At 37.2% G+C, this 27,652-nt stretch overlaps 1 protein-coding gene across 9 annotated transcripts in view; it reads left to right on the forward strand.

Moving 5' to 3' along the window:
- Window positions 1-27,652, forward strand: part of DNM3 (dynamin 3) — a 532,818-nt gene that overhangs the window by 170,918 nt on the left and 334,248 nt on the right. For all 9 annotated transcript variants that reach the window (XM_034666734.1, XM_034666737.1, XM_034666735.1 and 6 more), the window contains exons 5-9: window positions 15,991-16,089; window positions 16,681-16,841; window positions 20,515-20,657; window positions 23,697-23,832; window positions 26,345-26,412. In XM_034666734.1, the coding sequence (XP_034522625.1) occupies window positions 15,991-16,089; window positions 16,681-16,841; window positions 20,515-20,657; window positions 23,697-23,832; window positions 26,345-26,412 (607 nt within the window). The remainder of the gene's footprint in view (window positions 1-15,990; window positions 16,090-16,680; window positions 16,842-20,514; window positions 20,658-23,696; window positions 23,833-26,344; window positions 26,413-27,652) is intronic.

The following is a 27,652-nucleotide window of genomic DNA, read 5'->3' on the forward strand; positions in this document are numbered from 1 at the left end:
CTATCCAGCTCAACTCAGGGGACCGGCTGAAAAAGGGGTCCCCTACTCCTCCGCCATCTTAACCTCCTTTTCTATTTCTTTATTTCTACTTACATTGAATTTAATTTGCTATTCTCTTCCTGGCTTCTTAAGGTCGAAGCTTAGATCATTGGTTTTAAGCCTTTTTTATCTGGTAATAGTAGTATTTTAAAATTATGTTTCCCTCTTAGTATTTAATAAGTTGTGTACTACAAACTTTGATATGTTGTGCTTTTATTTCATTCAGTTTAAAATATGTTTAAATTTCTCTGTGACTTCATTGTTGACCCATGGTACTTTAGAAATATGTTGTTTAATTTCCTAGTTTTCTAGCATTTTCCAGATAACTTTCTGATATTATTTTTATTCCTTTTAAATTCATAGATATTTGCTTGTTTGTAGCACCTATGGTCCATTTTGATTAATGAGCAGTGTACTTTGGGAAAGGATGTATGTTCTACATTGTTGTTGGATGGCTTGTTCTACAGAGGTTTTAAAGACATACTCACATATTCTTTTTATTTACTCATTATCTTCACATTTTATTTTATATCCTTGAGCATTTTGTGCATATTTATAACAGCTAGTTTAGCATAACCCTCTGAATTCCATTGTTTCTAAGTGAGACGCTGTTGACTGATTTTTTTTTTCCTCCTGATAATGGTCACATATTCCGTGTTCTTTGTGTATCTAGTGATTTTTGTTTGAATGCTGGATATTTTGAATTTTACTTTGTTGAGTCCTGAGTTTTATTCTATTTTGTAAAATGTGTTGGGCTTTGTTTTAGTGGGTAGTTACATTATTTGTAGATCAGTTTGATGTTTTGAAGGTCATTTTTAGGTTTTTTAAAAAGTTGGTGCAGAGTAACCTGTACTGAAGTTTGACCCTTTTGGTGCCTTGAATTCAACAGGCCTCTCCACTCTGGTGGATGATTTTCAGCCCTGGGTGAGCTCTTGGAATTGTTTGCTTTAGAGCTCCCTGGAAGTTGTTTTTTTCTCAGCCACATAGAATTTTATGGTATACATGCATGCATTCAAAGACTCAAGGGGTTCCCTAAGCACATTTCTAGAGCTCTTTCTATTCATAGCTCCCTTTTATCTGGTACACTCTCCTGTATATTCTTGCTGTCTTCGCCCCCTTGAATTCCAATCTATGTCTCCTCAAGTATGCGTGACTGCTGGGATCTCTTTGGAGTTTTCCTCCTTGCACTATAGTCCAGTCATGTTTTCCAAGCAGAAATTGGTTAATTGTATGGTTAATGTTATTTGTTTGTCTTCTTTCAAGTATCACAGTCCTGTGCAATCTGTTGTTTCCTGTCTGAAACAGAAATTACTAAGCTTCTTAGCTTAACTGAAAATAATTAATGTATCTTTTTTATTCTTAGAGACTTTTCCAACTATTGTTGGAGTTACAAGAACAGTTGACTTTTTCAAACATTCAAAGACCCAAATCTCTACTCTCTCTAATCCTTGCTATTTTTGCTTGCAAAATGATAAATTTCTTGTGTGAACTCATCTCTTAAATACCTTACTTTAAGCAGCAAGGAACAATCAAGATGAATGAACACTCTGGCTCTTTCCAATAGCTTCTTTCAGTAGGCACTTAGTCTGTCTTACAAGTTATCACATGAAACAGGCTTACAAAATATATAGCTGTTTTCAGCCAGGTTTTCATTACACCAGCTCTCCTTCAAAGTACCACTGTTTGTACTAATATACAGAAAGAAGTATGGTGAAACATGTAATGCTGCAAACAGTAGAAAGGGCCATCCTGTGTGGATTCTCAGGGTAGTGTGGTGTTTCTTGTCTGTGACATCATTCAGCTACCCAGATACGTGTGTTTGTTATCCTTTACGATTTAGCAACTTACTATGGTTAGATCCATCAAGTGGAAGGTGTTAGAGCAGGCAGGTGCATATATGAGAAATTATATAGACTAAGCCTAGAAGTGGCAAATACCACTTCTGCTCACATTCCACTATCTAGAACTCGGTCACAGGCAAATTATAAGGGAGATTGTAATTCAATTGTAAGGGAGATTTGGAAATATAGTTAAACTATGTGCAAAGGAAGAAGAAGGAAATGGATGTAAGTAGACATAAAGGTAGAGCTTTAGTAGATAGACATTAAGTAGGTAGAGATTAAGTAGACAAAAAGGTAGAAATATGTATAGATTCTTTTTCTTTTGTTTCTTCATGCCTTAGTCTGTTTTGCAATACAAAGTTTCAGGGAAAGAACCACTTTACACCTAAATTTTATTATCTTTGGAGTAATTCTTTCTCCTTTTCCCTCCCTTATTTTCTCTGTCTTTGCCCTCTCTTTCTCCTTTCCCTTCCTTCCACAAATATTAAATCTTTCAAGTTTTTTGCTAGATTCTGGGCATGTATTGGTGAGCAAAATTGAGTCTCTGCTATTACAATGACAGTAATTTTTGTGTTTTCTATTTTTAATTTAATATTTACCTAGTATCATATACAATAATATTACCTAATGGCTTTGAAAATGAAAACTCTGTTATTCAGAATTGTTGGAAGATCAATAGAATAATGTTAATGGAAACTTATAGGAAAACAAAGATGAAACTATTCCTCTTCATCACTGATTGCTTTCAGAAATAAAATATTCCATAATCTTTGCCAAACAGAAAAAACATTTACTTCAAACTCCCCCAAATCCCACCAAAATCCAAAACAGCAAAAATGCATTAACTGAAGGACATGTAATTTCCCTAAGTCTGTTTTTAATTTTGCAGTATACATGTTTACACTAAACTCTTCATTGATTTTGTTTTTCATTGCTGTTGTTTTAGTGTACACCGTGTTCCAGATTACTTTTCTGGCAACTGCTAATTTGGTTCATGGCTTGGTTTTTTCCCATTTCTTAATTAGATGAAACAACACACTACTTAAATTTAGTTGTGTATATAAATGAAAGAAATGGCAGTGCTTTTATAGGGAAATCATTGTGTTGACAGAAAACCTAGGTAATATGGTAGAATGGTATCATATTTCTTTTTTGAAATTTGTATTTAAATTCTTGTCTGAACCTAAGAAAAATAAATATGCTTATTTTTGCTCTCATTTATTCATTTAATAAATAAACATTGATTGAGTTCCCACTCTGTGTTTGGCACTTATATGAATTGCTTGGAGTAGAGTAGATGTAGTCCTTATTATAGAAGAGATGATCTAGTGAGTGATACAAATAAGCAGATCCCTAGTTTCATATAAGAATTATGATTTCAGTGTGTACAGAGAGCCTGAAGGCACAGAGAAATGGCTGCAAACTTTTACATGTGGGAGCCTGATTAAGGACCTGCAGGACAGGCCTATAAGATATTTTGAAGGATGGGTGGGAGTCATCAGCTGGGAACATGGCAGAGTAGGAGGACCTTAAGCTCACCTCATTCCATGGATACAACTAGATAACACTCACATCAGCCTAAATAACCCAGAAAACAACCTGAAGACTGGCAGAACAACTCCACAGTTAAAGGTAAAGAGGCCACACTGAAGAAAGTAGGAAGGGTGATGACATATGGTCTGGGAAAAAAGCAGACCATGTCTGTCCACAGTGGGGAGGGCGCTGATGGCATGGAAAAAGGTGGAAAACAGACTTTCACACTGGGAAGCCCACAAATGGGTAGGATGAATCCCCATAATATTTGTCTTTGAAAGTGAGGGGGCCAAATTTCATGAGTTCTTACAGCCAGCAGGATGTAAACCCTGGAATTAAAAAAATTGGCTGGCTCAGCTCTGGGAGAAGCTGTAGGGCATTAGGAAGCAGAGTCCTCACCCTTAAAGACACAGCATGGCAAACAGCCAGTGCAGATACAGTGTGGAACCAGCAGTTTGAAAAATGCTAGGGCAGATGGTAAGGAGGTTGATTTTCTCATTTAAGAGCATGGCCCAGAGAGATAGAGATCATGGGGAGATCCCTCCAGGAACAAAGGGGCTGGCAGTTCTGTTTCCCTCCCCTGCCCACCAGCATAAAAAATGAGCCACTTGTGGGAACCAGCACAGCCTCAACACTCCTTACCTAACTTGCTTGCACCAAGCCCTGCCTCACTGTGCTTCAGTGGATCTGCCCTTCTCAGTCATGCTGGCCTTAGTCCCAGTGCTGTAGGCCCCCTCCCCTGGAAGACCAGAGCAAACCCTACAAACACTATCTCCTTACCTGTGTGTTTTGCCATTTCTGGCAGCAGAGGCAGGTCTTGTTTAGCAAGGAGACCACTGCACACCTTGTTAAAACATGCCCCATCCCTGCTGGGGACCAAACATTGCCCACAGTAAGCAGAGAGAGCCTCTGCAGACAACGGGGCTGAAAGAAAAAGAGGCCAAGACTCAATAGCAGAGCACACACAGCACTCATAGAGGAGATACTTACTGAAGTGTCAGGCCCTAGGGAACAGAGGACACTACACTGCAGGACCTCTTCCTCATAAGGTTATTATCCTTAAGAGCAAGAGAAGTAGCTGACCTTCCCAACAGACAAAAACTGACACAGAAAGTCAGACAAAATGAGAAGACAGAGAAATGTCTCCAAAATGAAATAACAGGACCAAACTACAGCAAGAGACCAAAGAGAAACATATAAGTAATATGCCTGATAGAAAATTTAAAGTAATGATCACAGAAGATACTCATTGGACTTGAGAAAAGATTGGAGGACATCAGTGAGATTCTTAATACACAGATAAAAAAGAACCAATCAGAGATCTGGAACATAATAAATTAAATTAAAAAATACACTTGATGGAATAAATAAGCTAGATGAAGCAGAGAAATTAATTAATGACCTGGAAGATAATGGAAAGTAACCAAATTGAGTAAAGGAGAGGAAAGAAAATTATGCAAATTGAGAAGTGAGCTCAATAGGGAACTTAGTGACTTCATCAAGCATAATAACATTCATGTATAGGGACTTCAGAAGAGGAAGAGAGAGAAGGGGGCAGAAAATTTATTTGAAGAAACAATAGCTGAAAATTTCCCTAATCTGGGGAAGCCAACAAACCATGAAAGAGAGCAAGAGAAGATAGGATCAGAGAAAATGTATAGAAACAAACATAAAACAAGTAACAAAATGGCAATAAATACATATCTAACAATAATTATTTTGAATGCAAGTGGACTAAATGAAAATACCTAGGGTGACAGATGGGTAAAAATACAAGACCCATCTATATGCTACCTAAAAGAAACTCATTTCAGACCGAAAGATACCTGCAGATTGAAAGTGAGGGGATGGAGAAACATTTACCATGCAATGGATGTCAGAAGAAAGCTGGGGTAGCAATACTTATGTCAGATAAAATAGAATTTAACACAAAGACTGTAACAAGAGACAATGAAGGACACTATCCAATAATAAATGAGACAATCCAAGAAGAGGATATAACAATTGTAAATATTTATGCATCCAAAATGAGAGAACCCAAATACATAAAACAGTTAATAATATACGTAAAGGAAAAAAAAAATAAAAAAATAAAAAAATAAAAAAAAAATAATATACGTAAAGGAAATAATTGATAGTAATACAATAATAGTAGGGGATGTTAACAACCCACTTACATTGATGGACAGATCATCCAAACAGAAAATCAGTAAGGAAACGGTGACTTCGAATGACACACTGGACTAGATGGATTTAAGAGACATATTCAGAACATTCTATCCTAAAACAGCAGAATGCATATTTTTTCCGAGTGCACACAGAACAATCTCCAGAATCCTAATCTCACATATTAGGCCATAGAACAAGTCTCAACAGATTCAAAACAATTGAAGTCATACCATGCACTTCTCTGACCACGATGCTATGAAAGTAGAAATCAAGCACAAGAAAAAATGTGGAAAGAGCCCCAGTACATGGAGGTTAAATAATATGCTGCTGTTAAACAGTGAATGGGTCAACCAAGAAATCAAAGAAGAAATAAAAAATTACATGGAAACAGATGAAAATGGAAACACAATAGTCCAAAATCTTTGGGATGCAGCAGAAGTGGTTGTAAGAGAAAAGTTTATAGGAATACAGACCTATCTCAAGAAGCTAGAAAAATCTCAAATAAACAACCTACCCTTCTATCTAAAGGAGTTAGAAAAGGAAGAACAAATAAAATCCAAACCCAGCAAAAGGAAGGAAATAAAGATTAGAGCGGAAAAAAACAAAATGGAAACTCAAAAGACAATTGGGCAGATCAATGAAACCAGGACTTGGTTCTTTGAAAAGATCAACAAAATCAATAAGTCTTTAGGAAGACTCGTCCAAAAAGGAAGAGAGAGGACTCAAATAAACAAAATCACTAATGAAAGAGGAGAAATAACAACCAACACCTCAGAAATACAAATAGTTGTAACAATATTATGAAAACCTATATGCCAACAAATTGGACAACTTAGAAGAAATGGATAAATTCCTAGAAACATGTAAACTACTGAAACTAAAGCAGGAAGAGATAGAAAATTTGAACAGATTAATTACCAGCAATGAAATTGAATCAGTAATTTAAAAAACTATCAAAAAACAAAGTCCAGGACCAGATGACTTCACAGGTGAATTCTATCAAACATTTAAAGAAGAATTAAAACCTATTCTCAAACTATTTCAAAAAATACAAGAGGAAGGAAAACTTCCAAATTTATCCTGTGAGGCCAGTATCACCCTGATACGAAAACCAAATAAAGACACAACAAAAAAGAGAACTATAGGTCAATATCTCTCATGAATATAAATGCAAATATCTTCAACAAAATATTAGCAAACCAAATCCAACAATACATTAAAAAATCATATCACAATCAAGTGGGATTTTTTCCAGAATGCAAAGGAGATTCAATATTTACAAAACAATGACATGTCACATCAGGAAGAGAAAAGATAAAAACCATATGATCATTTCAGTAGGTGCACAAAAAGCATTTGACAAAGTACAACATCTATTCATAATAAAAACTCTCTGCAAAGTAGAGTCTAGAGGGAACATACCTCAACATAATAGAGCCCTTGTAAGAAAAACACACAGCCAATATCATACTCAATGGTGAAAAGCTAAGAGCCTTTCCCCTAAGGTCAGGAACAAGACAAGGATGTCCATTCTCACTGCTTTTATTCAACATGATACTGGAAGTCCTCAGCAATTAGACAACATAAAGAAATTAAAAGGCATCTGTATTAGTAAGAAAGAAGCAAAACTGTCACTTACAGATTACATGATACTGAAGACTCCACCAAAAAATTGCTAGAACTGATACATGAATTCAGTAAATTTGCAGGATACAAAATCAATGTACAGCAATCTATTGTATTCTTATATACTAAGTGAAGCAGCAGGAAACAATCCCACTCACAATTGCACTAGAAACAATAAAATACCTAGGAATAAACTTAACCAAGGGGGTGTAGGATTTGTACTCTGAAAACTATTAAAACACTGAAGAAAGAAATTTAAGGCAATGCAAAGAAATAGAAAGACATTCTATGTTCATGGGTTGGAAGAATAAATATTGTCAAAATGTCCATATTACCCAAAGCAATCTACAGATTCAATGCAATTCCCATCAAAATGACAGCATTTTTCATAGAACTAGAACAGACAATCCTAAAATTTGTGTAGAACCACAAAAGAATAGCCAAAGCAATCTTGAAAAACAAAAGTGGAGGGACCACAATTCCAGGTTTCAGATTATATTACAAAGGAGTAGTAATTAAAACAGCGCGGTGCTGGCATAAAAACAGACACATAGATCAATGGAATTGAACAGAAACCCCAGAAACAAATTTACAATTATATGGTCAATTAATCTTCGATAAAGGAGGAAGGAATATACAATTGGAAAAAGACAATCTCTTCAACAGATGGTGTTGGGAAAACTGGACAGCCACATGCAAAAGAATGAAGCTGGACTATTTTCTTTCACCATACACAAAAATAAATTCCAAATGGTTTAAAGACCTGAAACCATAAAAATCCTTGAAGGGATCCCAGACAGTAATCTCTCTGACATTGACTATAGCAAAATTTTTTATATGTTTCCTGAGGTAAGGGATATAAAAACAAAAGTAAACTCTTGGGACTACATCAAAATAAAGTTTCTGCACAGCAAAAGAAACAATCAACAAAACTAGAGATCAGGCTACTGAATATGAGAGGATATTTGCAAATGATATATCTGATAAAGGGTTAGTATCCAAAATAAATAAAGAACTGATACAACTCAATACCCAGAAAAGAAATAATCCAGTTAAAAAATGGACAAAAGACATGAATAGACATTTCTTCAAAAGAAGATATACAGATGGCCAACAGACACAGGAGAAGATGCTCAACATCACTCATCATCAGGGAAATGCAAATTAAAATTACAATGAGATATCACCTCACACCTGTCAGAATGGCTAAAATCACAAACACAAGAAACAAGTGTCAGGGAGGATGTAGAGAGAAAGGAACCTTCATACACTGTTGTTGGAAATACAAACTGGTGCAGCCACTCTGGAAAAACAGTATATAAAGTTTCCTCAAAAAAATTAAAAATAGAACCACCCTATGAAACAGTAACTTCACTACTCAGTATTTACCCCCCAAAAAATAAAAAACAGTAATTCAAAGAGATACATGCACCCCTGTGTTTTTTGTGGCATTATTTCCAATAGCCAAACTGGGGAAGCAACCCAAGTGTCCACTGATAGATGAATGGATAAAGAAGATGTGGTGTATATGTACAATGGAATATTAATCAGTTATAAAAAAGAACGAAATCTTGACATTTGCAACAACATGGATAGAGGTAGAGTATAATGTTGAGTGAAATAAGTCAGTCAGAGAAAGACAAATACCATACGATCACACTCATATGTGGAATGAGCAAAGGAAAAAGAGAGAGAGAGAGAGAGAGAGAGAAACCAAGAATCAGACTCTTATCTATAGAAAAAAGCTGATGGTTACCAGAGGGGAAGTGGGAGGAGGGATGAGTAAAAAAGGGTATGGGGATTAAAGAGTATACTTATCATGTTGAAAATAAAATAAAATGATGGAAAAAGGAAGAATGGGTTTAAGTTGATCAAAAAAAGAAGGGAGAGAAAGGATATTAAGAGTTGAGAGGCATTGTTTTGTTTTTTTTAAAAGATTTTATTTATTTATTCGACAGAGATAGAGACAGCCAGCAAGAGAGGGAACACAAGCAGGGGGAGTGGGAGAGGAAGAAGCAGGCTCATCGCGGAGAAGACTGATGTGGGGCTCGATCCCATAATGCCGGGATCACGCCCTGAGCAGAAGGCAGACGCTTAACAGCTGTGCCACCCAGGCGCCCCGAGAGGCATTGTTATAAAAATAAAGAACCCAAGAATGCACAGTCACATGGAGAAGTGCAACTTGTTGGGTGTGACTGGAGTTTAGGATTGGAGTAGAGTGGGAGGCATGGTGAGAATCAAAGCTAGTGAGATCACAACTTTCATTTACTGGGTGGTTTTTATGTACCAAGTACTTTACATGTGTTATGTTATTTAATTGTCTTCAATTAATAGATCTTAATTTTTTAGAGCAATTTTAAGTGGAAAGCACAGAGAATTTCCATACACATTCTGTCCCCATGTGCACAACCTCCTCACCTATTAACATCCCACACCAGAGTGGTACATTTTCTATAATCAATGAACCTAGAACTGATGTATCATTATTACTCAAAGTTCATAGTTGACATTAGAGTTCACTCTTGGTGGTGTACATTCTATGGGTTTTGACAAATGTGGAATGTTATGTATCCACCATTGTAATACCATATTGAATAGTTTTCACTGCCCTAAAAATACTCTGTACTCCACCTTTTTATCCTTGCCTCTCCTAAGACTTGGCAACCCCTGAGCTTTTTACTGTCTCCATACTTTTGCCTTTTCAAGAATGTCATATAGTTGAAACCATAAACTTTGTAGCTTTTTCAGATTGGCTTCTTTCACTTAGCAATATGAATTTAAAGTTCCTCCCTGCCTTTTTATGGCTTGATAGCTCATTTCTTTTCAGCACTGAATAATATTCCATGGTGTGGTTGTGCCACAGTTTTATTATCTATATGTACAGAAGGACATCTTGGTTGCTTCCCAGTTTTGATAATAAGTAAATCCTCTATAAACATCTGTGTGCAAGTTTTTGTGTGGACATGTTTTCAATTCCTTTGTGCAAATACCAAAGAGTACAATTACTGTATCACGTGGTAAGAGTATATTTAGTTTTGTAAGAAACTGTTTTCCAAAATGTCTGTACCATTTTGCATTCTCAGTAGCAATGAATGGTGTTCTTGGTACTCCATAACCTTGCTGCCTTTGATTTGTCAGTGTTTTGGATTTTGGCAATTTTAATAGCTGTTTGGTGATATCTCACTATTATTTTAATTTGCAATTCCCTCTTGAACAATGATGTGGAACATCTTCTTATATAGATACTTGCCATCTCTACACTTGGTGAAGTGCCTGTTGAGGTCTTTTACCCATTTTTAAATCAGGTTCCTTGTTTTCTCCCCCTGTCTGAAGCACAAGGGGATTTTTCTCAGATATTCACTGTGAGAACCTGGGTGAGAACCTGGGTAAGCTCCTGGAGGCCAAATGCACAAAAAAATGGATGCTCCCCTATGACTGGGACCTCCTAGACTTTTTAAGTCACTGAGGTTCCAGAAATTCATCAATTACAGTTTAGGTTTTCCCACTCAGGCTCTGGTTCCCATAGGAATTCCTGCTTGTATGTTTCTGCTTCCATAAGTTCTGATTCTCTGTATTTACCTATTTGCCTCTCCAAATTTGGGGAGCTAGGGGTTTGTCCTGTGACCTCACTTCTCTGAAGAATCTGAGAAGGGTTGTTGATTTTTTCAGTTGTCTGCTTGTTAGAACACAGGGGCAACTTCAAATCATCTTACATGTTGCACCAGAAAGTGGAAGTTCTCTTATTTAATTTTAAAATATAGGTTTGTTATTTTCTCATTTTATTGATGAATTAGAGTGAACATATACCTTATTTTTCTGCTGAAAGTCTTCCAAGAATTAAAGGGGATGCAATTAATAATTATCCCAGACATCATATATAAACTGTGACGGATGATTATCCTATTGATGTGGTTACACCTGATGAAGAAACTGAAGATTTTATTTATGTATTTGTCAGAGATAGAGGGAGAGAACCAGTGCACAAGCACAGGGAGTGGCAGGCAAAGGGAGAAGCAGATTCCCTGCTGAGCAAGGAGCCCAATGCAGGTCTTGATCCCAGGACCCTGGAATCATGACCTGAGCCAAAGGCAGATGCTTAACCATATGCTATATAAGAATCAGTTTCTAAGTGCTTTGTGCGTCTTTTCAAGGTCTTTGTCAGGATTCATCCGCACTCATCATTATGGCTATTCTTTACTGAAGAGAGATGTAATCGAAACACAGCATCCCACATTATTTATTAGCTCTTAATTTATTTTTATTTTTCTTTTAGTTGGAAGACAAGAATTTTATTAAATTACTCTTTACTTATTATTGTATATGACCTCTTCTAAATCTGGAAGTTTTTTTCTTTCCCAGAATTCTGGACTTGAAAGAGGTGTCTAGTTAATCTTTTGGTTCTATACGTAGATCAACAGGCCCAGATGATCTAACTAACTTGCCAAATAACAGATCTAATCACTTGTAGAATCTAGCTAAGAATTGGGTGGCAGAAAAATATAGTGATTAAAAATGGAATTAGGTTGCCTTGATTCCACAACCTACAGGCTGTGAGCTTTTAGGTAAGCATGCTTTTCCTCTCCAAATCTCACTTTCCTGATCTGTGTAATTGAGGAAATAGTGGTACCCATCTCATAGAATAGTTTCAAGTCTATGTTCAGTACATAATCAGGACTCAATACATGGTCATTATTGTTATTTTTATCTGACTCTTTAGATTCCCAGTGAAGTGCTTTTAAAACATGTTGTCTTTGAATCTCTTCTGGCAATGGCTTTTTGAGATTTGTCCCTGTAGGTCTCCAGTATGCCAGCAGGAGTTCATTATTTTAAGCTGCCTATTTGTATAACTAAATGTGAAAAGAAAATAATCTCCTTTGCTATTTCTGGTATACGACTAAGCATAGGTTTCTCTGCTTTTGCAGAAATAAAGGAATAGTAAAGAAAATATTTTTAAAATTTAACTTCTATTTTTATTAATGTCATAAATATACATAGCTTAAAAATCAGTCCCAAAGGCTTTTAACAAAAACTATTGGTCCCTTGCCCACTCCTCCTGACTCTTGATTACTGATTTCCAGAGGCTATCACTTTCAGCGTTCTTTGGGTATTTACCTCCATATTTCTATGTAATTTGTTCATACCACTATTTCTTAATTTTCTGTTTTTAGATTTTCACTTTTGACTTCCTACTGTAGAGAAGAATTTAGCTGTCTTCTATCTCTTTCCCATACCCACATATATGAATCATACATATATACACTTACCCTCCCGTGTTCTACTAATATAATTATATTTAAATATTTATGATTCTAAAAATATCATTCACAGCTGAGCCCTGTGTAAATTATGATTTCATTTCCTTTCTCACATGATATTGCTGTCTTTGAGGTTGAGAGTTGTCTCTCTTTTTGTTTGTTTGCATAGTCTTCTAAATATCACCAGTGCATTTCCAGCCTCTCCTCTAGGAGTCTAAAGCTCTTAACACCTTCAGAAATCTTAGGCATTAGGTGTTCTATCACTTTCATTTTTTTTTCTTAGTGGAGAGATATATCTCTTCAGTAATCCATGTCTTCTCATTCAAATAGATATTGATTGTTCTTCTGGCCTAGTCCTGGGATCTACACCACCCTGAAAATTCCCTTTTTTTTTTTTTTTTTTTTTTTTTGTTATATTAGATTTCTTGCTTCCTGGATCTCTTATTTACTTCTTTGTTAGTTTGCCTTCCATGTTTGGTAGAACACATGCTTTAGCAGTTTCCAAAGAAAGAGAAAGAGAGGTAAAATATTTTGAGATTTTGAAGTCTGAAAATATCTTTTTCTACTGTCACATTTATTGATAGGTTAGAATTCTAGGCCAAAAATAATTTTTTTCCCTCAGAATTTTGAAAACAGCACTCTGTTGAATTTTCCAGTTTGTTGCTAGGAAGACTGATGCTATAATGATTTCCAAACCTTTTTTTGATCACTTTCTTAACTTCTTTGGGAGCTTATTAGGATATTTTATTTGTTCCCAGTGTTTCGAAATCTTATACTGCTATACCATATTGCGTGTTTTTCATATTATGTTGGACACTTGATGGTTCAGTCAATACAAAAATTAATCTCTCACTTATAGGATATTTTCTTGAATAGTATGCCCCCCCAACTATTTCTATTTCATCTAATCTGTTTTTCTGGAATGCGAATTATTCAGATATTGGATCTTCTGGATTATTTCTCTCTTTTTTTAAAAAAGACTTATTTATTCATTTGAGAGAGAGAAACAATCTCAAGTAGACTTTGCACTGAGCCTGACATAGGGTTCGATCTCATGACCCTAAAGTCATGACCTGAGGCAAAACCAAAAGTCAGATGCTTAACCAACTGAGCTACCCAGGTGCCCCTATTTCTCTAGTTTTGAATTAGTTTTTCCTTTTCTATTATTTACTTCTATTTCTTTTGTTTTCTAGACGAGTTTCTAGCTTTTTACTCCAACCATTCTACTAACATTTTTTTAAAAATTTCTACTCTTATATTTTGTTACTGAGAATTCCTTTTGTTTATTTGTTTCCTTTTATGACATTCTAGTCTTGTTCCTTGGATGCAGTGACCTCTCTTTTCTCTCTGAGGATAGTAATAAAAATAATAAATTTTTCTTCTATACTTTGTATTATCTTTGTTTTCTTCAGTTTTGTTTTACAGTATTGTTTTGGTCTCAGAGACTCTCCTTGGCTATCCATTAACATTTAAAATCATTTTTTAAAATTTTTATTTTTTATTGAAACATAGTTGACATATAATCTTGTATTAGCTTCAGGTATACAACATAGTGATTCTACAATTGTATATGTCACAGAATGCAAAAATAAATAAGTCACTTATAGGGAATCAGATCAATAATATTTTATTTATATTATGTTAATATTGTAATAATTTTGTATGATGACAGTTGGTAACCTACACTTATTGATTTGTATTTAAAAGTGGAACATTAACAGGAAACTCTGTGTGGGTGTGCTCAATTAAATGAGTTATAGGCTTCACAGTAGGATGATTTATTGGGCTGTCTTAATTGGCATTCCTCTGAATTTTAATATTTATGTTTTCCTCTAAGAATGGTTAATACATACCCAGACAGAGTTTTTCCAATCTCCTGCTTGGGGGGTTAAATTCTACCAGCCAGCTTTTTTTCAAACTAGACTGGGCAGAGAGGCCTTGCCATTCAGTATGTGGAATTTCACTTAATCACCCTCTTTTAATACCTGATGCCCTCTAGCTGGGCCAGGTGCCTATTAGTGCAGTTTTCCATAGTTCAGTGTTTCCAGAGAGTAGACCTTGCATTCTCCTGCCAGGTTGAGTCAGGGTGACTCCTAGCTAGGCTATCCGTGGAAATCTCACTGCTTTCATCCAGCGCTCTTGTTTTCAGCCTCAACTGCCCCCACTACCATCCATTATTATCAGAGCTGTTGGTCTCCCTGAATCTTTCTGAGAGGCTGTGATGTAAATCATCCAACTTCTGGGCTTCGGTTGTTGGCTTTCTTGGATGTAGTTTTCCTCTTTCTCTAGTCTGTTAATTTAGTCAGCAGTTATCCTGCTGGGTTTACAGTTTCAAAACTTTTCTTCAGTCCTCTCCCATTTTCTTTGACTTTCTTAGTTTAAACCTTTTTTTATTTTTAAAATTCTTGTGTTGCGAGAAGCAGTATATTGGTTAAAAACATGGGCTCTCGATGCCTAGACCCACCTCTTATATGACCTTGGGAAAGTTACTTAATCTCTTTCTGCCTTAGTTTCCTCATCTTAAAAAAAATAGTAGTTGGAGTTTATTTAAGATTAAATGATTTAACTTTTTTAAGATTAATGATTTAAGACATGTAAAGCATGTCAAACCATAGCTGGCCTAATAAATAGCAGCCATTTTAGTGTGGTTTTAGGTAAAAAGATAAAGACGTGTGTTCAATTTACCGTGTCCAAAGAAATGCACTTAAAAATATGAATCACTAGGCAAATATTGTTCATTTTATCTAGTGAGGAAAACAATGGACAAAGACGAGGTGTCTGATGTGCTACATAGAATGTCTGGGTTTTTATATGGTTTTATTACTGAAAGGTACCTTGGAGATTATGGTTTCCAACTCTTTATATTACAGATAGGAAAACTGAGACCCAGAGAAGAGAGTTAGGTGACTTGCCTCGAGACTAGAATCCAAGTGTCAGGATTCTTAGTTTGGTCTTCTTTCCATTAAGTCATATATCTTTTTCTAATGAACAGTGAATGCTGTGAGACTTGAAACTTTATTTTTGGTAATGACACTATCCTATACCTAATTTTCTTCTTCTTATTTGTTTGTCAAGTGCTTAGAAGTGGATCAGTAATAAGCTCAGGTTTACGAGACACACTCTTCATTGGTCCTACTTGTTTATTTTCAATAAGGTAATACATAAGAAAATTAAAGCACTCATCTTGTGTACTGTACCTTGGAGGAAAATTTTAAGTGTATAATTTCCATGTATGCATGGTACAAAATAAATGCATATATTTAAAATTATTGTGGTGATATACCTATTTGGTTTTTCCTCTCTTGAAGTGAGAGTTACCTTGTGGATGGGTGGTTTTACAACTCTCCTCCTCATCACATCAACATTCACCAGACTGGGGTAGCAGTGGATTAGCAAACAGTAAGACAGAGAGGAACAGGAAAAGGACCAGAAGTATGAGTGCCTGCATTTAGCATTGGGACATACATGTCTCTAAAATTTGTTAGTCTTCTGCAGACTGTGTAATACTGAGTTTGTTTGCGACGCAGGTTTAAGAACCATTGGAGTCATCACCAAATTGGATCTTATGGATGAAGGAACAGATGCCAGGGATGTTCTAGAGAACAAGCTGCTGCCTCTTCGCAGGGGTAACGTACCGTGTCCTATACGGGACTTCCTTTGATGATGTGGCAGAGAAACAACTGGAAAACCGATGGGAAGCTTGGTGTTATGCCTTCATGGTGTGAGGAATGTATTTAATCATGATTAGTTATACTTTTTCTGGAATGGCATAATGTTCCCAAATGATATATTAAAAATGATCCAAAGGGAGAACTATTCCTTAAAATAACATGGATAAGAAAACAGGAAAAGGAAGGAGTTTGAAGGGAGGGTATAAATATTCATCATAGACGGCATAAATATATACTGTGCTGTTTTAAGTGTGACTTATGTACTTGCCCACCATATAACAAAACTGCTAAGGAACACTCTGTATTAAAATGTGCTTTTAAGGGCAAAAGACATTATTGTGTTAATGCTTTAAAAAGTATCATTAGCCACATCAGCCAAACTTTGTTAAATACTGATGTCTTAAATTGAGTTTTGTAAAGGGTTCAATTCTTCAGCCCTTAAAAATAATTTTGCTTTTCTTATTCAGCCTGTTTGAGAGCCTTGAAATCTCCCCGGAATAAACAACAAGAAGTGTCCCAAACCACATTGTATGTGTTCTCTTTCAGGTTATGTGGGGGTGGTAAACAGAAGCCAGAAGGATATAGATGGGAAGAAGGACATAAAGGCTGCCATGTTGGCCGAAAGGAAATTTTTTCTCTCACACCCGGCTTACAGACATATTGCTGATCGGATGGGGACCCCACACCTGCAGAAGGTCCTTAATCAGGTAAAGATGTTTTCTCAAGCAACAAGAACAGTTATGAAATATGTAAGTGACTATTAGAATTCGTATTTCTCACTTTAATATTCATTTTTCCAAAGTAAGACATTCAGCTTAAATGATAGGAATTAAAAAATGAATATGTATACTTAGTTGCACACTGTTACTATTCTCAGTGAGTAGAATCTACTTTAATGTGGAAAGTACACTGCTCAGAGCAGAAATACACGTACTTAGGAACAGTTAATAAGGGTGTATATTAGCACCCATTTTACTCACAATATGTAGCCATCTTAAGAAATTAAAGTTGTATATCTCTGAAAGGTTGATTTCTTGGGATCTGTTTTTAAAATGTCAATCTGTAATGGCTAGGTTAGATTTCTTTTAAAAATTTCTTTATGGTTTTGTTTAGGATTGATTTGTTCCTTAATTTAAGTTCTTGAAAATAACAAATCCTTGTAAGCAATCCTTGATCTCCACTCATCTAAGAAGTTTTTCTAGATAACCCCTTACCCTGCACAGATAGACTTGGGCCTCCATCTTCCCGCGTTCTGTGCACCCACATTCTTCTTGCATAAAACCTCAGTGCACTTACTTGGTTACATATTCTCCATCTCCTAGGGAAGTTAAGCATCATCCTCAGTGTATGCAGGGCCGCTCCCTGAGTTTTGATTACATTGACACAAGTGGCAAGCAGCTTTTCTCACAAATAGAATCATAAGATATGCTTTAACTTTTATTTATGAACTTTAACAGTCAACCAATCAAGTCATTATCGAATGGCCCGATTGTTTGCTCCTAGAACTTATCAGTAGAGACTAACACAATAGCAGTCTACTTGTGACATTGGACCTGAACCCTTTAGGGAAAACAATTGAAGAAGTTTTAGAAAATAAAAAAGCAGTGGTATACTTCTATTTTAAGTGACATAACACAGACTCATGTAAAGTTTGTGCTTTTTAATTAAGGGTAATTGAGTATTTAGAAGCCATGAGGTGGTGCTATGGTTGTGTCACTTAACAAACATGATTATATTTTAGAGAAGGAACATTGGTTTGCCACACGAAAACCATAATATTCTACCAATAAATTTAGTTTTGGTAAAAACTCTTTTTAGATTTCCGCTTTAATGCCTGTATTGGTCTAAGAAAAACACAAACTGAAAAATTCTTAGAGAAAAATCACTAAGATGATTAGGAAGATAAAGTTGGAAATAAATTAGGTTGTGAATACTAGAAAAGTAGAAAGAATACTACTGGCCATTTGGTTATACAAATGACCCCTAAATTATGACATAATTGGATTCTGGTTGACTGAAAACTGAATGGATTTTGTACTGAAGATCTCTCATTTCTTGGATAATCACTTTCTTTTTTTATTGCTTCAGGGATCTTCATATTGTTTGAAACTAGGATCCTTTTATGGCTGATTCAATGTGCACCAATACCTCTGGCCCTGAGGGACAGTTTCTATGGTGAAAATTGGAGCGGAACATGCATTTTTGAGTCATTATGGCTGGAGGGCAGAGAATGAGGGAGTGAGTTATAAGAGACGAATTTGGAGAAGTAGGCAGAGGCTGGATCCTGTAATGTTTGTAGGCAAGTTAAAGATTTTTGTTCTTATCCTAAGAGTAGTGGGGAGTGAGTCATTTAAGGCATCTGAGTAGGGGAATTACACAATCATATCTGTGGATTAAAAATGATCGTGGTGGTTGCAGATAAGATCAAGAGTGGCCATGAGAAATTAGGAGTCAAAGTGAGAAATGATGGTTGCTTGGTCATGGTTAGGGCCAGTGAAGATGAAAAAAAGCAGAATTGGGAAATGTTTAGGAAAATCGAGAACTCGGTGGTAGCTCTGGTGGGTGATGGAGAGATGAAGTCAAGGATACGTTCCAAGTTCGCATATTGTTATGAAGTTGCCAAGATGGGGAATGCTGAAAGGAAGATTAGGTGTTTGATTTCAGACTTGCTGAGGTTGGGGTGTTGTTGACACATCTAATAGAAGTAATGTCCATGGTCTAATATATATGCCTGCAGCAAAGATTAGAAGTCTGGTCTGTAGATAACACGTTGGTAGCCACAGGTGTTTCAATATTTATTAAAGTTAAGAGTGGAATAAGATTACTTTAGGAAGAACAGAGAGTGAATAAAGAAGAAAGTTAAGACTCAGATTTGAGGAATATTGATATTTATAGGTCTGGTGGAGGGGGATGACTTGGCAAAGGAGATGTAGAAGGTATATCCAAAAAGTTAGGAGAAAAATGAGAGGAACTAGGGTCACAAAAGCCAAGGAAAGAACTGTTTTTAGAAAGTCAAGAGTGGTCCACAGTGTTGCTTTGCTGTTGAGATACCTGAGAAGCAAAAGGTGGAAACCATGTGTTTCTATCATTTACCACTCACATGGCAGACAGGTGGCTATTGGTTTCTCATGGTTATTGTTGCTCTTAGACTTGGTTTGTGATGTTGCTACTGGGAATGAAGTCCTCTCCATTCTTTTATTTTCTGCTTCAGAGCCATAACAATAGCGTGCTGGGGAATAACATAAGTCATAACTGTGGGCAAAGGTCTAAAAGAGTTATGAACTATTAACATTTAAATAACTATAGATATATTGAATAGATATATTCAGGTAACCTCCGATAAACATGAAAATGATTTAGAATGATTTCTTCAATCAGTCTGGGTATTTATTCCCCTTTTAATTTTTTTATTTTTTTTCACATATTTCTGTGAAGTTTACATTCTCTTTCTTTTGATTCCAAGTTTATTACTTAACCAGTTCAAGAAGAAGATTCTTCCTTCCTTCCTTCCTCCTTTTCTTTTTCTTTCTTTCTTTCTTTCTTTCTTTCTTTCTTTCTTTCTTTCTTTCTTCTTTCTTTCTTAATTCAGACTTTTGTTTAACTGCATTGTGATAGAAAGAGCACAAGGCAGAGAGTGAACCAATCTGGGTTTATATCCCACCTTTGTTCTTAATTAAACATGTACTTGTAGACAGTCTTTTAGAGAATTTTTCATCCCGCTGAGCTTGAGGTGCCAGCAGATCATCTCAGTGGAATTGCCAAGTGGATGGTTAAGTAGAGATGTCAACACCAGAGAGAGAGCTTTTCTTTGCTAGTCATGGAGCTTTCATATGCAAACTGCTGAAGGCATAAGCCAGTGAACCACCACTGCTGGACTGGGGCCTAGAGGCAGGGCAATAGGAAGCACCTGTCTGAGCTGCAGAATGGAGAGGAAGTGAACAGCTGACAGGTACCTACAAGTTCCACTTGGTCCTGAAACATCTGGTAGCACCCATAACTCCAATTTTTTCATTTCTAAATGCAGTCTAATTTAAGCCTCCTTTCTACAATCTAGGTAATCTGATAAATCAATCCATGCTAAAGTGTTATTAGGCAGCCTTATGAGTAACATTAGGTGCATTTTAACAGGGTATTTCCAGCCAGGCATAAAGAGGTAGCCCAAGAGAATGACTTCAGCTGAAGGAATTTTGAGCATCTCCTTAAGGCCAGGAGAGAGTTGGAGTTACTTCTCATGATTTACCTACATAGTTAATCTCAAATGTATATATGTGTATGATTTCTAAGTTTTAAATGATTAGGGAAACAGGGAAGGTCAATTTTTGTCTCATGAGTTAATCTTTAATCTGTTATATCTATATGATTTTGTTTTGTTTTATTTAGCAACTTACCAACCACATTCGAGATACCCTGCCGAACTTCAGGAGCAAACTACAAGGACAGTTGCTCTCCATAGAGCATGAAGTGGAAGCCTACAAAAACTTCAAGCCAGAAGACCCCACCAGGAAGACCAAGGCGTTGCTGCAGTAAGTCCCCTTGGCCTTCCCTTGTCCAGCATTTGAGACTAATTTCTTCAGTGTGCTTTTGCCTTAGTCTCTTTGCCTTGTTATTTTCTAGGTTTAACAGAAGAAGCAAGTAATGTGTACAATACTTTGCTCTGTTATACAATGAGTCTCGAGTCTCTACGTGTTCCTGAAGAATCATTGTTGATTTTATTCTGTTACTATAGATTGAACCAATTGCCCATCTCCATGCCCAATTTCATTGTGCTTTTATAATTGGATTCTGTAAATGAGTAAAACCAGTAGTGATAACTCAGCAGGGTTTTGCTCTTAGTCTTTAGAAGTGGACAAGACTCCTGTCGAAAATGTCATCTGTCTTGTACAACTGTTTCTACTGATGTCATTTGTACTTATTATCTTCCTATGTCAGTCATTTCATGTGATTTATCTTTGTACATTTTTCAGTGGAATGAGAACCAAGGCTTTAATAATTAAAGTATGGACAATAAGGCCACATTTAAGTTTCTTTTACCCTTTTTGGTCATGATTTTAAAGTAGCGCTTTAAAAAAACAAATGTGAAAACTGCCAAGTTATCTTTTAACTCCTCCATGTTCTTCCCATCTTATCCTTGGGTTACTAGGTTTATCCCTGAGAGGTCTTGGGTAGGACAGCAGAGTTGTTAGAGAATTGCCAGCTTCTTTTGTATTTTATCTTTCTTCTGGTTTTCGGCCCCTCCCAGCCTCATCCGTCCTTTTATCCCTGTGCTGCCACTTACCACAGGTCCCTCTCAGCCAGAAGACCCCCTGCCCAGCTGATACTCCAGGACATCCTAAGTCCATTTCCAAAGATGATGCTTGCCACCTATTATGGTCCCTTTCTTCCTTGCAATCAAGATGCCCTTAATTTGGTGTTCAAAATGCGTGACAAAATTCCTTTCTTTGTGGAGCTATTTCTAAATGCTCAAATTTTTAAGTAAAAATTTAATGTAACATCTTATGTTTCCCCATTTAAAAATATAGAATCATACAGAGGAAAGAATTTTTTCTTGGATTCAACTCTTTCCTAGTTTATCTTTTCTTTTTATTCTTGGCTTTGGTTAAGCTCCTATAAAAACTCTTCAAGTTACAGAGAAAAGAAAGCTTTTTCTATTTAGGCTCTAGGTCATCATCTTAACATCCAACTGAAACTACTTTCCCTACAAATACTAGGCTTGCCTCTGTGACTCCATTGGATTCAGATTACAGAATTTTCCACATCTGGGTTCTTCCCTTGTAGGGGGCTGATCAGCTCCTTCCTCTCTCCCTCCCTCCTTTTCTTTTTTCTTTCTTCTCCACTTTCTGCTCGCCTCTCTTCTTGCCTTCCTCTCATCTCTTTGTGTTCGACTTGGTGTCTGGCTCTTTGCTATCTGCTGGAGATTCGACAATGAATAAGACCTTTGCCCTCAAGAAGAGGCCACAGTAGAGCAAGGGAAACAGACATATAAGCAACTAACTGTGTTAAAGTCTGATAAATGCTATGTTTCTGGTAAGTGTAAACTGTTAAGGGAGCCCAGATGAGGAAGCAGTTACAGGTGAGGAACGTTGTGAGTTCACAGAAGAAAAGATACTTTCATGAGAACCTAATGTATGGGGGGAAGTTTGTCAGGAGGAAGAGGAGGACAAGAGAATAGTGTGAAATTGTTTACAGCTTGTTGTAGTGGGCCAGGGGGCTGGAGTGTAGGCTGGAGGTAACTTTCCTAAAATTTCCCAGTGTTTCAGTGCTTTCTCATGTATATACCTTCTCAGGTGGTTAAAAATTAGATTAACATTGGCATATGCATAAACATAGCTACACTGAATTGTATTCTGAATTTTCTGGCCTAATTTGCAGTTTTAATTCATCCATGATTTTGATGAAAGAGAATAAAAGATACAAGTCCTGGATGGTTTGAATTTTTTCCTATTAAATTTTGAATTTGAAAGTAGTACCAGCGTGCCAAAATTAGAGTTTCTACATCTAGTAATCAAAAATGCAAGTAGGTTGTTATTTTCTCCCTGTAATATATTTCTTTGGTTTTTACCAACCACCTTAAGGTAACTCCTTCTTTCATGGAATTTATTGAGTACCCCTCATACATTAGGCAGCGGGAGATAGATAAAATGTGTGGTCCTTGCCCTTAGGAGACAGACTGACAGGTGAACAAGGGTGATGGACTCTGCTAAGTGCTGTGCTGAAAATAAGCTGAAGGAACAAGGAACAATGAGGAGTGGTGGCAGATAGGACTGTGGAAGGTTTCCTGGAAAAACCAGTGCTTGAACTGAGTCTTGAAGGACAGATAAAAATTAGCCAGGCAAGGAAGCAAGGGGCAGAGAGAATGGTGTTCTGAGTAGAAAGGAAAACAAGTGTACAAGCACAGAGCCATGGTGCATACAGGGAACTGCGGTTAGCTTCTTTCTGGTTGGCTTAGAAGGTGAATGTGGACGAGTAGTGAGAGATGGAGCATCTGGGGCCAGACCATGGAGAATCTTGCGTGATGGATTAAGGAGTTTTAATTTTATTATCCAGTTGTGGGGAATCATTGAAAAACAAGGCTAGAGCTAGTTGTAGAGGGGGGTGGAGGTCGCCAGTTTGCATTGTCTGTGATGCTGGGGGTGGGGAGGAGAGGAGCTCACAGAGTAGGAGGGGGCTTATCTGGAGCAGTTAGAACACTAGGCCAGTGTGATGTCATAGGGACCGAGGGGCATTGTGACTCGTCTATGTAAAGTTTTATTGTTTAACTTTAATTACTAATTTAAGTATTTTTAAATACCACTTTATGATTTCAACTAAATGGATAGAAGGCATCTAATGACACAGATATTTATGATATGTATTTTAATTAACTGGCTAAAATAAATCTTAATAACAAGTGTGTCATAGAATTACATTTTTGAGTGCTGAATAGAGTGCAATGTTTATTCTGCCAGTAGGTGCCACTAAGAACACTAGGAAAAGGATTCTAAGGGCTCACCATAGCAAATTAAAATGAGAAGCGTGAAGCCTTATAACTTTAACTTGAATTTATTTCTCTTTCACAATTATAGGATGGTTCAGCAATTTGCTGTGGACTTCGAGAAGAGAATTGAAGGGTCAGGGGATCAAGTAGATACCCTAGAGCTCTCAGGAGGGGCTAAAATCAATCGTATATTCCATGAACGCTTTCCTTTTGAGATAGTAAAGGTTTGTACCAAATGTTATTTTTTTCCCTTTCACCTCATTTTATTTCCATTTTCTGTTCTATATAACTGTTCATAAAATATTATGGGAGTGGTATAGGACTAAGATAGGTCTTTGAACAAAAATCTTCGTACTCAGGTGATGAAATTTAGGAAAAAAGGATTTTCTTACTGATGGTTCTGATTTTACTTATTTAATGGGATCTAACAACATTCCAAATTATTTAAACAAATACTAATTGAGTTCCTATGAAGTTTACTTGTTGTCTAATTAATTTAAAAATATTCCTTGAGCACCTATTCTGTGCCAAAATTCTAGGTGCCCATGATCAAGACAGAGAGAGGCACTGTCTGGTGGGGAAAGACAGAAAATTTTACAAATAGACAAAGTAAGAAAACATCAAGTGTTATGTAACATAATGTTAGAGAGAGGGGTTAAGTGAGCCACTTTTATTTTTTTTTTTAGATTTATTTGTTTTAGAGAGAGAAAGACAGCACGAGCACGAGGTGCCGGGGGAGAGGGAGAGAGAGAATCTCAAGCAGACTCCCTGCTGAGTGCAGAGCCTAATGCAGGCCTTGATCCCAGGATCCTGAGATCATGACCTGAGCTGAAACCAAGAGTAAGACACTTAATTGACTGCTCCACCCAGGTGTCCCGAGTGAGCCACTTTTGATGGGATGTTTCAGGCAAGGTCTTTCTGAGTAGGGGACATTGAAAGCATGACCAGAATGGCATGAAGAGGTCAGCTGGAAGGGTCTTGGTGAAGAGGGTCATTGAAGGCAAGCAGCCGAGGATGAAGCCCTGCAGTAAGCATCTGTAAAGCGGGTAAGGAATAGATGCGGCTGGTGCAGAGCTGAGGAAGGGGAGAGGGCTACGGCATCAATCCAGAGGAAGGGAGTGCCCAGTTTGTGCAGGGCCTTCCAGGTTGCAGTGAGGTGTTTACATTTACTGATAAGAAGTTAGGGGAGAGTTTTAAGAAAAGGTGTGACCTGATTTGGTGGATGATCTTAAAAGAACACTTTGCAGGCTGGATCTTAAAGGGGCAAGAGTTGATTCAGGGAGACAAGTAACGTGAGTTAAACAGTAGGACCAGAGCAGGAGTGAATCTGCTTTCTCTGGGGCCTAAAGTGTATACAGTTGGGGGTGGCCTTAAAGGAGAATACAAAATTATAAATACACAGTTAGGCACAGAGTCTTGGAAGGTGCTTATGTAAGAGAGAAGCCCTGAACCTTAATCTTCTTGAGCTTCATAGTAAAAATGCCCCAGAAGAGAGGATGGATAAAGTGGAGGGATTTGTGATTTTGGAGGTAGGTTCAGTAGGGCTTGGCTTGATATGGGGGATGCAAGAAAGAAGATTCAAGATGACTTCTCAGGCTTTGGCTTGCACAACAGCAAATGTTAGGGGCCATCAGATGAGGGAAACGGAGCAAATGCTGAGTTTGTGTAGAGGTATGAATGGAGAGTTTTATTTTGGCTATGCTTAGGATGGCTTGCCCATTAGGCAACTAAGTAATATTGCTTCACATACAGAGGAGGGTGCTTATGTCTCGGCGTGGGAAGCAAATGGGTAAATAGATTGTTTCATTAAAATGTGCTAAGTAAAGTGATAAACTTCAGCACAGGGTGCTATGGAAACACAGCCTACGGACCCGAATCCCAGACTGAGTGCATGATGGAGCCTGGCTTCTGAGTGGAGTTTGGAAGGATGAGCAGCTAGTCAGCAGGATGGGGTTGGGGCCTGGAGTTGTTCCACATAGAGAAGGAGGAACAGTAAAGGCTGAGCTGTGGGCCACAGGCTGTGGGTAGGAAACTAAAGCACTTCACTGTTCTACATTATAAAGTGTGAGGGGGGGAAATGGATAGACCGTGAGGCTGGAGAAGCCAAATCTCAGAAGTTAGGGGCTAAACCAAATGTGCTCCTGATATCCCTTTTAGGTCTAAGCTCCATGACGCTTTGATCCTAATTCCAAATAAATTTAAAGTACCTAGAACTTCTGGGAAATTTTTATGCAGCCGTCTCTCCTGCATTGGATTGGTAAAATATTATTAATTTCCTCTTGTAAAGAGGCCTTGAACGCAGGTGGTTAAAATGGCCGGGGAGAAAAGACAGCCATTGTTAATCTCGGCACAGCTGGACCGCTGTTGCATGTCAGGTGACACTCTTATTTATGCATTTGTCTGTGAATACATTTACTACATTCAGCAAAAGAATGAAGAATTGTGTATTTCAAATGAATGGCCAGATTTATGTCCAGAAGGCATCCTTATGCATAGCGCTCCTATCTATAATAGAGTTAAAATCCACTACACGAAAACTCCCAGAAATCCCCAATGTTCTATGTTGCCTTGAACTTTACAGAAACAGATGTTTCGACCATCTGGGTTTAAGTTAGAAAAGACATGAGTATCCATTTATTAATAACGAAGTCAAGTTATTCTCATTTTTAAATATTCAACAATATTATTATTCAAAGGAATTAAGTGTCATAACTGTGGTTCATTTTGCATCTGCAGATGGAGTTCAATGAGAAAGAATTGCGAAGAGAAATAAGCTATGCAATCAAAAACATACATGGTATCAGGCAAGTGATTCACATTTTCCTTGTCTCAGTTCAAGCTACTAAAAGAAAGTTCATGTTTATAAATGGCTAGTGAAGTAGCCTTTTCATCATCGGAGCAGAGTGGAATACAGAGGTGGGAGTAAGAAATAGGAGACTCTCGTTTGAGTTTAATGGTAATTTCCTGTATTGTCACACTCACAAAAGAAAAGACTTTTCAGTTAAAAAAAGCAGAAACACTCCCTGCCCTCACAACACTGTGCTCTGCCCAACTAGGGATTTGCCAGTGAGCAAGACCTTGTTCTCCAGAGCCTTGCGTTTTAGGGAGGGAGGCCTGACATGCTCGTAAGGAATCATTACCTACACAGAGACAGGACAGATACATTTTGGCTGCAGTTGTGGAGTAAGATTGGGAGAGGTTAATGAAGCTGGTGGCTTTTGAGTTGAACCTTGCCTGTATAGAGAACGAGAATGATTTCAATAGGCAACAGTGTGCTGGGTGTTTACACGTGTGTGTGCATGTGTGAAACATGAGAAGCTGGGGATTGTTGAGGCAAGAGGGTAAGAGAGAGGGCTTAAAGTGGAAAGAGTAGTGTGAGCAAAGGCAGAGGGGTGGAAAAGTGCAGCAGGGATTCGTGGAGTGGGGAGTCACACATTTTGATAGGACAAGAGAGCAGCGGGATGTGAGGCTGTGAGGGGAACTTGTCTCTTGTGTGGAAGTTTGTGTGGAATTTTCCCTTGTATAAAACGGGATCATTCTCATTTACTTTCTTTAAAGCACTGTGATAAGAAGAAAATGAATTAAAAAAAAAGAAAAAAATGAATTTAAAACACACATTTTTTGAGTTCATGTACAGAATTTAATGGAGCATGTATTAAGTGTCCTGAATTTAAGGTATTGAACTTAGGTTGCCTACTTCATGAATGATCTCATAGGAAGGAGGTGTCCCCTGTCTATGGGCCACTGTGTCTCAGCTTCTGCCACAGGTCAAGATGGGACGATTTTGAGAGCAGAGCCTGAGAGGACAAAGTTTGACACTGAGTGTACATGTGAAAGGAGTTAGGACATTTGAATTCTCTATCATTTTAACATTCAGATGACCTGCTCTGCAAGTTGCAAATAGGATAGGTAAATATGCATTCACAAAGTAAAAGGGTGAAAACGTTCTATAACCAAATCCAGTATTTTTCTCTCACTGTCAGTAGGGTTTCTAAGTTCCTTACTAATTCTATTTTGTCTCCCTCAAATCTAGAATACATTTGG

This window comes from Ailuropoda melanoleuca, chromosome 8, assembly GCF_002007445.2.
Source record: "Ailuropoda melanoleuca isolate Jingjing chromosome 8, ASM200744v2, whole genome shotgun sequence".
NCBI classification, from domain to species: domain Eukaryota; kingdom Metazoa; phylum Chordata; class Mammalia; order Carnivora; family Ursidae; genus Ailuropoda; species Ailuropoda melanoleuca.